Source organism: Triticum dicoccoides, chromosome 1B (assembly GCF_002162155.2).
Source record: "Triticum dicoccoides isolate Atlit2015 ecotype Zavitan chromosome 1B, WEW_v2.0, whole genome shotgun sequence".
NCBI lineage: Eukaryota > Viridiplantae > Streptophyta > Magnoliopsida > Poales > Poaceae > Triticum > Triticum dicoccoides.
The window spans coordinates 698,232,201-698,245,418 of record NC_041381.1 but is presented as its reverse complement, the minus strand read 5'-3'; the positions used below and the strand labels follow the sequence as shown (position 1 = coordinate 698,245,418).

Here is a 13,218-nt window from a genome sequence, read left to right as displayed (position 1 = left end):
CCGAACAACTACTACCAGCAGCCGCCGCCTCCTCCCCCGCCGCGGAACGACTACCAGCCGCAGCGGCAGGGGCCTCCTCCGCCGCCGCCGAGGAGCGACTACCCGCCGCGCCACGGCTATGGGCCGCCTCCCCCGGCTCCGCCCCCGCCCCAACAGCAGCAGCTGGATCCTATCCCGCCGTGGAGCAATCACTACCCGCAGCAGCAGCAGCAGCGGCAGGGGCCTCCCCCTCCCCCGCCGCGCCACGGCTACGGGCCGCCGCCTCCCGCCCCGTCCCCGCTGCGGCAGCAGCAGCAGGGCCCTCCCCCGCCGAAGAACAGTTACCTCCAGCAGCAGCAGGGGCCGCCGCCGCCCGAGCCCGCGGCAGGGCCGGAGAAGCTGATGGCGCTTTGCAGGGAGGGGCGGGCCAAGGAGGCGGTGGAGCTGCTCGAGAAGGGGGCGCGCGCCGACGCGGCGTCCTTCTACGAGCTCGCCGGCGCCTGCTCCACCCCGAAGCTGCTCGAGGAGCTCCGCAAGGTGCACGACTACCTGCTCCGCTCGCCGTTCCGGGCCGACCTCCGGCTCAACAACCGGTTCCTCGAGATGTACGGCCGGTGCGGCAACATGACGCACGCCCGCAGGACGTTCGACCACATGCCCGACCGGGACATGGCCTCCTGGCACCTCATGATCGAGGGCTACGCGGGCAACGGGCTCGGGGACGCCGCGCTGCAGCTCTTCGAGGAGATGAAGCGGTGCGGCATGCCGCCCACCGCGCGCACCTTCACGCTCGTGTTCGACGCGTGCGCCAACTCGGAGGCCATCGAGGAGGCCTTCCTCTACTTCGACGCCATGTCCAGGGACCATGGCATTGAGCCCGGCATGGAGCACTACGTCGGGATCATCGAGGTGCTGGGCAAGTCGGGGCACCTCAACGAGGCCGTGGAGTACATCGAGAGGCTGCCGTTCGAGCCCAACGCCATGATCTGGGAGTCACTGCTGAACCTGGCGCGCATGAACGGCGACATCGACCTCGAGGACCGGGCGGAGGAGCTGCTGGTCTCGCTCGACCCCTCCAAGGCCAACCCCAAGAAGCTCCCGACCCCTCCCCCGAAGCGGCGGCTCGGGATCAACATGCTGGACGGGAGGAACAAGCTGGGGGAGTACAGGCTGCCGCCCAAGATTGAGAAGAAGGTGGTGAACGAGCAGCGCTACGTGCCCGACACGAGGTACGTGCTCCACGACATTGACCAGGAGGCCAAGGAGCAGGCGCTGCTGTACCACAGCGAGCGGCTGGCCATCGCCTACGGCCTGATCAGCACCCCGGCCAGGACCCCGCTGCGCATCATCAAGAACCTCAGGATCTGCGGGGACTGCCACAATGCCATCAAGATCATGTCGAGGATCGTGGGGCGGGAGCTCATCGTGAGGGACAACAAGCGGTTCCACCATTTCAAGGAGGGCAAGTGCTCCTGCGGCGACTACTGGTGATCGATCGAGCATGGTTCCTCAACCCTATTATATATGTGTCGTGTCGACAGGCAGACATGCTCTTAGCGCATAAGCAGCAGGTATATCAAGATATCTGTTGGTACTTGGTACTGGTAGCAATAGAGACTCTCCCCTCCCCTCCTTATGGCTATTTCTTCAGTTATGTTTCAAATGCGTAATGTCGTCGTAGCCACTATATCTGTTCAAAAAACTATCGCTTCTTGATGCACAAATTAATGCCTTATTGGCACGAATCGACCCGATGATCGTGTGTTTGATATGGGGCTCCTCCTGTGTTGTTGGTCGGCGATCAGACTACGTGATTGTAAGAGGTGGTTATATCCCGGTCTCTTTTGGATCAACAGGTAAACCAAAACTAGTCTTGTATGTCCATGTTGCTATATATATTTCAGACCAGTATGTGCTATTGGAAGAGATGATTTTTGTTGCACCCACCCACTCCTAACGCTCCTTGCTGACAAAGTAAGAAGAGGCAGCTGAAGAAAAGCTCTTGGAGCTAGTTTGCTGCAGCATGTTAAGATGAGGTTTTGCATCTGGGCTCTCTAGTTGGTGGCCAAATTATTTGTTCTTTCTTGCTTTAGTGCAAGTTTACTGCACAATGAGAAGTTGGAGGTGATAAAAGGTAAATGATTTCCATCATGGAATTACTTAGAGCATCTCTAGCAGACCCCGCATAAGTGGTCAAACCCGCAAAAAAATTGTGTTTTACAGTTTTGCGAAAAAAAGTGTCCAGAACAGAAACCGTAAAAGTAGTCCAACCCGTAAAATTTTAAAGGGCCACCGCAAATGCATGCCCGAAACCCTTATATTTGGAGGTTGGAGGGCTGAATATAGGGGGCCCCGTATACAGGTCAAACCTCGTCGGAGCAAACACGCCGCCGCAGAGTTTGTCGGAATCTGCCCTAAACTCGCCGGAATTCATCACCCCACATTGGAAAAGGCCGCTAGACGCCGCAATCGATCGCCGCCGGTTTGAATTGGACGAGCTCGACATCGTCGTGGCCTCCCATGACCTCAGCCTGGCCGCCGAAATCCTCCCGACGCGGCAGGCAAAGGGGCATGGCTCGCCTGGCAATAGAGCAAGGCGTGGCCGGCAAGGCTAGGCGCGGACGACGGAGGCGACAGGGTGTGACCGGCAGGGACGGGGCGCGGCCGGCGCGGCGGGCTGGAGGAAGGGGCGGCAACGGCTGGACTGGAGGAAGGAGCTCTTTATTTCAGTTTTACGGTATCTGTTCGGCCGCGCTAGTTTCCGACCCGCAAACGCGATCTTCGTGAAACTGCAAACGCGTTTTGCGGGTCAAGTTTGTGCGGGGTCTGCTAGAGTTGCTCTTAGCAGGAGAGTTTGATTAACAATCTCCATGTGGAATGAATGCAACATGTAGTATATATAGACATATTTTTAGAGTGTAGATTTCATTATGGACTACATACAGATGCATATAGACAATATTTTAGAGCGTAGATTCACTCGTTTTGCTCCGTATGTACTAGTCCATATTGAAATCTCTAAAAAGACTTAAAAATTTAGGAAAGGAGTGAGTATATGGCAATAAACATATGGGAGCAGGAGAATCCAGCCTCATGATCAAACTGTCCATAAGGCCCAGAAGGCCTCCATTCTTTTTAGTGTCATATAATATGACAGTCTTAAAACTGTTGTTCATGTGACCACTGTTCACCATCTTCTTCCTGTGGCATTCCATCTCACATGTTTATGCGGAATGACTTTCTTAACGGCGAGTTGCTCAGAGGATTTACATCTTCTCAAAGCATGGTTATTGCTCCAGAATCACGTGCAAGTCAGGCTCGTCCGAACTCCTGTGCATTGCAGATGTTCCATGTTGCTGTATCGTAGTACTTATTAGAGATAGCATCATACACAACAATTGTTACCTTTATATATACTATATATACATATCAGCCTACAGCTCCGCGAGAATACGCGAGCTGCCCCTATCGGGAGTACGTAACAGTTAACACAATACAGTCAGACAACACAAACATGCCCACAGTTTACATAACATGGTGCCATGAGACACAAATGCAGGTGAGAATGGCTGATGATGTCCAGATGACACGCGCCACAAGATCAGTCGGCGTGGACGAGCAACGGTACTGCCCCATTTTCGGATTCGGATTCAGATTCATTCGGGCAAAGCAAAACCTAGGAGAGATAAAACAGAAGCATGTCTCAAACCAAATGAACAGGCCATAGCTTCCAAAGTAATGAATGAATAAATATCATCGGTTTTGAAACAGGTGAATCGAGTCGCACACTTGTTCGTAAGAAGAAGAGAAAAAAAAGGAAAGGTTTGCTACAGCTTAAAAATATATTGAGAATTACACCACCTCCGCTCAACATGTGGCACGCTAACAGATACGAGTATATGCCTCTGCAAGCCTATTTGTGCGCCGGCGTTCAGAAGTTAGGACGGCCGGGCCGTCTCAGTCGGGCAATATAAGGAATTCACGCACACGGCTTCAGAAACGTAATAAAGTTGCTTTAGGGGGAAACAGCTACGTTATACCGCTTTCATCGGCGTCCTGGGGCTCGAAGGGATGACGCCAAACCTGCCGACCAGGTACTTGAAACAAGGGACGGACAAGGTGTACAGCCCAGCCATCACAAACGGTGCAGCAACAATCCAGCCAAGAATCTGTATTCGTTCAACAATGGCAACGGTCATGGTACTGTTTCTGAGAACAAGACGACACAATGCTCATTTCTTATGGGTGAGGTAAACTTGATGGCTGAAGCAATTTTACTAACCGCATGAAAAATGCTGAGTAGCACGTCCTTTGAGGCGTGGCCAGTGAGGACCATCTTGAATGCATCAGATGTCAAGGGGAAGTGCTCACCGCCCGTGACTATTTCTCCCAAACGCAAGAAAGGAATGATCAAGCTGAGGAAAACGTAATCAGGAAACGACACTGCCAAATGCGTTGAAACCAGATATAGGGAGGATCCGGTGAAAAGAAAGTTCATTGGTAGCTCTAAATAAATTAAAATATGATTGCTTATAGCTTACAATTTCTGCACTAGGTACAACGGGAGTGAAAATGCAACAAATCAGTGACCATTGGGAACAAATTTTCTCTCTCAAAAAAAAAGCTCTAAATAAATTAAAAATGATCGCTTATAGCTTACGATTGCTGTGCTAGGTACAACGGGAATGAAAATGCAATAAATAAGCGAACCATTGGGAACAAATTTTCCAATTTTTTAAATAAATATTAACAGAGGAAGTCGCAAGTTGTATCCATGCAAAATTTCAAAGATCAAAGCCTGTTAAAAAAGAAACAAGTCCCTGGAGATATAGAGCATGGCCTCCCACTTTTTCCTTACAAAATAGCTTATTTTGGCATAATATTTACCCCCCAATTATATTTAATCATTTAGATTGAAACGTCTATCACAATGCAACTGTAAAGCCAAACTAAAGAAAATACATTAGTCTACTGAAGAACTTTGTTTGGCATTAAACAAGTCATGAAAAGGATATCTGTTTTTTTGAGACCATCATACAAGGCAACTAGTGACAACACATGCATTAACACCAGCCACTTTTTTTCAAGTATCATAATCAACAAAGCGGATTTGGGGTATCAGCACTCTAATGCATGTTATGTATAAAGTCCTATGAACAAGGAATCTGAGACTACCAAACCCAAAAGAGGTAATTGAGCACACGAATCTGCCATGTTATGACTTATGAGCACAACTTGAGCTATGTGGAGTCTTGTACACCCTCACTTTTATATACAAGGTAAATGAATGTGATTTGTTTTTAGAAAGGGCAAATGATAGCACAGAGAACAAAAAATTGGCCTTAAGTGGATGAAAATGACAGAACGAAGTTTGAGTAGTATTTAAATGAAACAACATAGTTTAGTGGTATAGAGCTTAAGTCTGTATCTTTTGGCAGGGCAGAGGGCAAACAACTATTCCTATACATAAAGATTGGCATGGAACTAACAACTGTTCATATAATTTAAGTTCAAAAATTGACATAGAACCAACAACTATGCCTATAAATCAAGATCAACTCGGAACCGACAACTATTTCCAGATATCAACATAGAACCAGCAACTATTCTTATAAATAATTCATAAAATGGAATTTGATTTACTGTATTTAATGCTGAGTGCGTGTTTACCTTAGCTCAAGAGGAGTGGCAGCTAAATTGAGAACCATGACAGTAACGGCATTGCAACGAGCTCCTAACATGGCCACAGCAAGTCCACCGATAATAACAGTGGTCCCTGCAATAATGAAGGGTCAGGTTACATCAAGTTGCTTTGAGAAATATCATGAAAAGACTAGCAATATAACCAAAACGCGTACAATAACTACACGTCGTATGGCACACCAGTGCCATCAGACTAGTACTGAACCTCAACAACTTGGAAGAGGGTTTGCCTAAGCCACTAGCTGTAATTTGTCAGGTGTTTTTTTGTGACAATTCAGCTCTGTAAAATCTTAAACCCAACCATGTTGACGACAACAAGGTAGGGAGACATGACGCGCACGATTCAGTTATGAGACCACAGCAGGCAAAACACTGAATACATCTGAATGGAGAGACATCGCCTGGAGTCCCCGAGATGTAAATGAACGGCTCATAGCATGGTGCCGTGCATCCCTGTGTTTCCCAGGAGCTGAGCCGTGTTCTCGTCAACCATGGCCGCACACGCACACATCGGATCCTATATTGCTGCGCCGACACGCCACGCGTAATGAACCATCGAATCTGAACCCGGTTGGTAAACTGAATAATACGTCCGGCTTGGTCGATGGGAAGAAGGGGAAATCCAGGAGCAAACACGTACGTACCGCAGATGGGGAAGACCCCGATGGTGACGCCGAGCGCGGCGGAGAAGGCGAGCTGCTTCGGCTCCGCGCCCCTGCACCGGCCAACCACCAAAGCAGAAGCGATGAGACCGGCGACCAGATGCCGACGAAACAGAAACTAGAGCCGGGCGCCTGGGGGCCTCACCTCTGGATCACCTGCAGCAGGGGGTCGACGACCCTGGCGTTGAGCCACGCGAGCACCACCGCCATCTCCTCCCCCCCTCCCTCCGCGCGGATCGGGGCCCGGGTTGGTAGGTTGGTGGGCGAACCGGAGGAGCGAGGCGAGGGCGTCGGGGAGGAGGACGGCCGGGGACACGGCGGAGGCGCGGCGGGCGGTCAGCGCGCCGGCGGCGGCGGAGGGGAACGACGTCGGCCCGCCGTCGTGGTGGGCGCGAGGGGGGAAGAACCGGGGGCAGAAATGGAAATGGTCAGGCTTCGCGTGTGGTGCCACCGGCCAGGGAAATCTCTCCCCCTTTTGATATTTTGGGCCCCCGGGGATAGAACCGTCTTTTCCCGGTGGACTTTTAGCTCGCTAAGCAAAGGTACTAATAAAATGTGTTATTGTTCCCAACACATTTGGAACAATAGAATCAATTAGGTTCAATCCTCTTTGGTGCGATGATTAGAGTTGTTAGCGCATCTTCAACGCGGACCCTTAAACCTCCGGCAACTGTTTGCACCGCACTGTCCGGACCATGAAAGCCATCCAACATGATTATGTATCGGTCCGCAAACCGTAGACAAACATGAAGAGGTTTGCGGGAGTTCGGACCGATCACAAACCCGCTTTTGACCGCCCTGACCCACCAAACCCTCCTCTCGCACGCTTCCCTCTCGGCGCCAGTTGCCCGCATTCATGGCGTTGTAGAGCGCGCCGCCCCACATTGAAGGCGGCTCAAAGAAGACACAACCTCTCACTGCCTTCGCCGGATACAAGCGAGGCAGCTAGTTGGAGCTAGTTGCCGCCCCAAGCCGACGCGTGGCTCAACAACTCGTAGCTCTAGGCTAGCTCGATGAGGAGTGGTGAGTTGCTCCACGCTGGCACAGGCGTCGTCGCTGCCGTCGATGATGTCACATCATACCACGCCCCCCGTGCCCTATCTGTGGCCGTGCCTCCCCTGCCTGCAGTCGAGCCATGCATGCAGAGACAGAAGTCGGGTGCGCGGAGAGCGATGAGTCGGTGGCCCATGCCTCTGCGTCGGCCACCATCATCGAGGAGAAGTAGAGCATGGGAGGCCGCCGCCGCTGGGGCCCCATGAAGGCCACTACCGAGGTGACGTCGGCATACACAATCGGTGTCTTGCCCGGTTCTTCTTTTGCGAGGACCATCTTCAACCCCGCATGGGCTCCACGAAAGAGGAGGCGCCCCCTTCCCCTCCCGCTGAAGCATCAACCGAGGGGTTCCACTCTAATGAGCGGTGGGAAAGCGAGCCGTCCTTTGCGCTGAAGCATATATCTCTGGGGCTCCCAACAGTCTGGTGATCGGGCTGCCGGACATGAGAAAGACAAAAGGATCCGCGGGCGTCCATAAATTAGATATTAGTTATACCTCCAGAGCCGGACTAGCACCGCTTAATTGATGTAAATGTAATAAAATCCGTCGTGTTTATATGAAAAACCGGCATTTTCATATGAAATCCATCATGTTTATATGAAATCCGGCCTTGTTTGCATGAATTTCATCTGGCTGATTTGAGTTGTTGTCAAAATGGATGCGGTTTCGATTGGATGGCAACATGGCGTACTCGCGAGTCGCCCATCCGTGTCCGCGGACGGTTGGAAATTTGTGGGTCACCATGCCCTTGGAAAATCCCCTTTGGCGCTATGTTTCATTGTAGTGAGATGCAAACATGGTATTAAGATGGTGTGGACAATTTACCGATTAGCCCGTGGTTGGTTGGCTTTGGCTTGCCAGTGTTTTGACGTTTCTGCTTCTTTATTTCGACTTTCAACATTGTAGACTTATGTGCAGTAGCGCTTTGAATAGTGGAGATGGACGGAAACGAGGAAGGGTATGCAAAGTCAATTCAATAGGAATCCGAATCCTAAAAGGCAAGACCCAAACCACCGGTCGATCAACAGTTCTTCTTTCACTTCCATCTCTTGATACCTGTTTTCTTGCTTTTCTTACCACTGCTGTAGTGAACCGCATCTCTAAGCACCGGGAGTCGTGAACCGCGCACAAGGTCCTTCTTAAACTAGAAATAAGTGAAATAATTGTTCTGGGTCACCTTGACTTTTGTGTTCAGTAGTTAGTAGGGGAAGTTGCCCGGCTTGGTATCTCTCTTCCCTGTAGAAAACCAATCACAAGTCCCTCCTTATTTTCACTCCAAAAAGCTGGAAAAAAGAGCAAATCTCGGATAGCCTAACTTGTTTTTTTGCCCTGGAAAAGGCAGCTACTATCCCTACTTTGATGCGACGGGGAGATGATTTGGTGGTATATCCTGAAGCCGTGATATCCGAAGGTTTTCTTCTTGAAATAAAAAGACTTGGTGCTAAGACTATTTTCTTTCTCACTTTAGCTACATGCAAGTTGCCTGAAAATAAATCTTAGTCCAGTCGATTTTTTGGCCTTTGATTGTCACTTTAAGATTCACGCACGTTTTTTTTTCCTGGGTTAGTCTGTGTGTTTCAGCTAGCGATGTGTGGATCCATGCCCGGACACCACACAAAAAGATAGGTAGGTCATGGCTGAGTTTGCCCCGTCGTAGTACTTCCTCCGTCCGAAAATACTTGTCCATTTCTCCGACAAGTATTTCCGGACGAAGGGAGTACTACGTAAGTAGTTAGTGTTTTTTTGTCAACAATGGCAGGTCACCGTCCGGGGCAATTAATTACCCCAGTGAACCAGTTTTGATTCGCTATGAAGATAGCATTGGACATAAATAATTTTTCCTATCGATGTACATCGTCCGTGCAAACGATGCTAATAAGCTCCTCATGTGGGAGAAGTTTAACCGGTAGAGGAGAGTTTTAGTTGTTTTGCAGTGTGGTGTGGAAGGTTGCCCCATGATCCATCGTGATGGGCAAACACTAGCAAATACTATATGAGAAGATGTTGATGAATCGAAGTTCACTGAAAGTTCGAGGCTCATATTTTAGATATGAGATTGCCACGTGGACCATGCGAGCAAACGCACCTTCCACGCATGTTAATGGGTTTGATGACGGCGCCGCCCCTACGACAATGTCGTCCTAGAGACAAGGGTTGGCGTAGAGCCGTAGACACTATTGTTAGTGGGGCAAACTACACTTGGTACAAATTCATACTTTTGGCACTTTTCTCGTCAAATTACAAAGAGATTCTATTGGAATTCCCTTCTTTTGCCGAACCAAATACTCGGCGACAATTGCTAGAGTACTACTTGATCTTATTGCAAACCAAGTATATATCAGGCATTCTATTTGGCACTTTTCTCGTCAAATTACAAAGAGATTCTATTGGAATTCCATTCTTTTGCCGAACCAAATACTCGGCGACAATTGCTAGAGTATTACTCAATCTTATTGCAAACCAAATACTATGTCAGGCATTATTTGTTTCTCGGGACAAGTAAATATGCATGTAAGCCAATTTGACTAGGCTGCGAAATTAAGGAGCAGGTAATGGAGGGGATGCCATCGCCACTAGCTAGTATGTCTTCTGAAAAAGACGAGGATCATTTACACTTTATCGCGCACTCATCCATTGTCGAGTAGCACCAGTCATCTACCAAGCAACAGAAGCACTCGTTGACGCATCGATACGGAGCTACCTTATGGCATAGCCCGTTTGGTAAATTGATCTTCTCGCTATCCGTGTCAGCCATGGTTCGACCTATGGAATGACAAACGAACAATTATTATGCAATAATATATTTTAGAGCGGAATAAATAAATGCGCAACAGATTATTTAGACCCAAAAAAAGAAGAAAAAAGGCGACATTCACTGGCTATAGTACTACATACATACATACTTCGATGAGTGAAAAATTGAACCCGATTGGTGTGCTTACATTGAGCAACGGTAGCAGAGCATACGAGATGTAGAGACAGTAGAGCTAGTGCAAGGATGCGAATCGTGTGCTTGTCCATAGCACACCCGGCTGTCGATCTCTTTGGTTGTCAATGAGAAATATACTTGCTAGCAAACAGCACATAACATGACCCGTATATGTAGAGAGAGAGAGAGAGAGAGAGGTGGAGAGAAGAGAGATCCCGGCTGGGCAGTAAGCATCGAGCAATATAATCGAAATTATTTATTACCTTTCCATAATATGAACCCTCATTAAAGGACAGCTCAATGCGCATAAATCAAAGGTTATTTTTCTCCTTTTTAGAAAAGTTTACAAATTTGGTGGCAAAATAAATACGAATGGAAGCAGGTAATTGCGGAGTTATATCCTACTATGTTTTTTTTTCGAATTGTAATTCTCCAATATTTATTGCCTAGTATCAGGTGGTACTATTGGCAATACTCACTATGTTCCTAAATATAAGTCTTTTAAAGATTCAAATATGTAGTACATATGAAGCAAATGAGCGAATCTACATTCTAAAATTTGTCTATATACACTTATATTTAGGAATGGAGAGAGTATTAATTGACAATCGCAAGTTTCCTAATGCAACAAAAATAACATACATTATCTTTTTTCTTATGGTGTACGCATCCACGCGCCCCTGAGGAGGGACGCCGTGCGCGACACCATGGAAAACGTCGTGGTCGGGCCTGTCGTTGATGTGATGCTTAAGAATGACAGGGCGTGAAGCACGGCATCAAGGACAGCCGTTGTGGAAGACGGATCGTCGGACCGCCGTGTGCAGACGTTCGTGAACACGGTTATATCATATTTCTTGTTAGTCATACAGAGAGACAGGTAGGCTACATTCTGAAATAAAGTACGCCCATTCAAAAGTCATGAAATTGGTTAATGAAATGTGTCCTACAATACTTGGTAGGTCTTATAGAAATTAACTAATTTGGTTGACACTTAAGTCAGAATGGAGAGAATTAGGTAGGCCATTAATTAATTATTTAAGCATGTAGTTAATCGCATCGAATCATTTTGAAAGCGCTCGTGGGCAAGGACGGTCAGTGGGCTCTTAGTGACATGGTCGAGCACCGCTTGCCAATGTGGACAGCGGTCACAATGCGCTCGCGACATGGGCGATCAAGCGTTCACAAGATGGATAGTGACCATGCTCTTAATTTGTTTGTTTATGCATTATAGCCTGTAGCAACACACGAACGTTATACTAGTAGGCATATAAAATATCAGATAAGAAATTCATTACACCCTCCTATATATAATAGAAAAAGGTTCATTTTACTACCCTGAATAAAATTGATGGTTCACATTACCCCTGATCTATTTTTCTTCTCCCTTCACCCCCTAAACAAACCCATAACAGACAAAAAACACCCTGGGTGGTTTGTATCGACTTGCTACTGACGTGGCACTAGTCAACAGTGGTTTTGACCTGCGGGTGGGCCTCCCTAGTCAGGCACGGGTGAGATTCTCTTCTGGTTCAGAAAAAATTACTATAAAGTGTCATCATGTTTGGACTTCGTTTAGTATGATTTTTCTGCGAAACAAAGAAATAGGCAAACAACAGAAACTGGCATTGGTCACTAAGTTAATAGGTTTGTCCATAAAAAATGATATAAAATGACATATAAAGCAAACAAGATTGATAATATATAGAATGAAACAATAAAAATTACAGATATGTTTTTTAGGGTAAATTATAGATATTTTAGAGACGTATTAGCCTCCCACTTGATCTCCGCTATCTCCACTTTACTCATTTCCATGTATTGGCTTGATTTTGTCCATAAATACCCTATTTCCTTTGGAAACAAAATAAATATTGGATAGTTTGAAACCTCAACATTTATTAGTCATTAGTAGCAATATCCGAGCGAATATTTCGGGTTTATGAAATATTTCGGTTTAAACTCAGGTTAGAGGAGTGTAAAAATAACACTCATCACTCGTCATGTCCAACCTCTTCATCATGTCTGGCCTCTTCATCATGTCCGGCATGATCGTGATCCATCCATTCTTGCTCATTTCCCTCTTATTCTCTCCGTGGCGTGTCCACCATGTGTAATTCTTCATGAGACCATGCATTAGCCAGAACTGCTCATAAATATACTCATGTTGCCACATTTACGACATGTGCATACTGCTAGTAGTAACCAACATCGTACAATCAGTGTGCTGTCCGAACGCCCTAGCAACCTATCACGCACAGGCTTGTAACAGGTTCATGTACTAGTGTCTTTGTCGTTCTTTCTTCCATCATGCCTCTTCTTAGGAGCAACCAAGTTGGGAGTGTGGCTTCTTTTTTCATCCTCGCCACTTGATGCATCATCATCACCTTGTGTTGCATCTCCAACCAATTTCTTCTTCCGAGGATCTTCATCATTATACTCATGGCTCTTTCACTTCTCCATTCAACAATGGTGCAAAGTGAAATTAGTAAATGATTTCCTTTCTATGTGCCTGATTTCCTCGGCCCTTGAACTCCTAAGCAATGTTGAGCTAGATACCACAAGTGATCATAGTTACAGTTCCAATAAGTGAACATTGGTTGCTCAACACCGATGACCGGATCAAGACCTCTTTTTGAATGCTTCGCACAACAACTTCTCTTACCTAGTGGTGTAGTTAGCACTTCTCCCCTTTGGAGTTGCATCAAGAAGGTCCTCCCGTTCAATGTCAAGAAGGTGATCTTCATCACGACCTTGCGTTTCATATTCCTGAGAGACAAGATCTTGAGATGCAACACAAGTGTATTGCAAAAAAGTTTGATCATCTACACTACTTTTGAGAACGTACATGTACATCTCATCACAATTGCAAAGTAAGTGTAGAATCGTGGCGG

General features: G+C 47.4%; 2 protein-coding genes across 2 annotated transcripts in view; one reads left to right on the top strand and one right to left on the bottom strand.

The window, feature by feature from the left end:
• The window catches only part of LOC119349807 (probable receptor-like protein kinase At2g42960), a 9,134-nt gene extending 7,384 nt beyond the window's left edge, over positions 1 to 1,750 (top strand). The window contains exon 9 of the mRNA XM_037617896.1: positions 292 to 1,750. Within this exon, the coding sequence (XP_037473793.1) occupies positions 292 to 1,470 (1,179 nt within the window). The 3' untranslated portion in view covers positions 1,471 to 1,750. The remainder of the gene's footprint in view (positions 1 to 291) is intronic.
• A 1,541-nt stretch (positions 1,751 to 3,291) lies between these two features.
• On the bottom strand, positions 3,292 to 6,771 carry LOC119349806. The gene is made up of 6 exons (XM_037617895.1): positions 6,490 to 6,771; positions 6,327 to 6,397; positions 5,650 to 5,755; positions 4,262 to 4,394; positions 4,020 to 4,148; positions 3,292 to 3,655 (listed from the first exon to the last, which is right to left on the bottom strand). Exons 1-6 carry the CDS (start codon positions 6,552 to 6,554, stop codon positions 3,581 to 3,583), a joined length of 579 nt encoding a protein of 192 aa, XP_037473792.1. The 5' UTR covers positions 6,555 to 6,771; the 3' UTR covers positions 3,292 to 3,580.
• Positions 6,772 to 13,218: the final 6,447 nt, after the last annotated feature.

Bases quoted from the DNA above. Each gene is read 5' to 3' on its own strand.
- LOC119349806 (XM_037617895.1), bottom strand. From the start codon at position 6,554: ATGGCGGTGGTGCTCGCGTGGCTCAACGCCAGGGTCGTCGACCCCCTG. The intron at 5,756-6,326 runs GTACGTACGTGT...TCATTATTGCAG, and splicing joins CGGGGTCTTCCCCATCTGCG to GGACCACTGTTATTATCGGT. The intron at 3,656-4,019 runs GTATAACGTAGC...TATCTCTCCTAG, and splicing joins CCAGGACGCCGATGAAAGCG to GTTTTGCTTTGCCCGAATGA.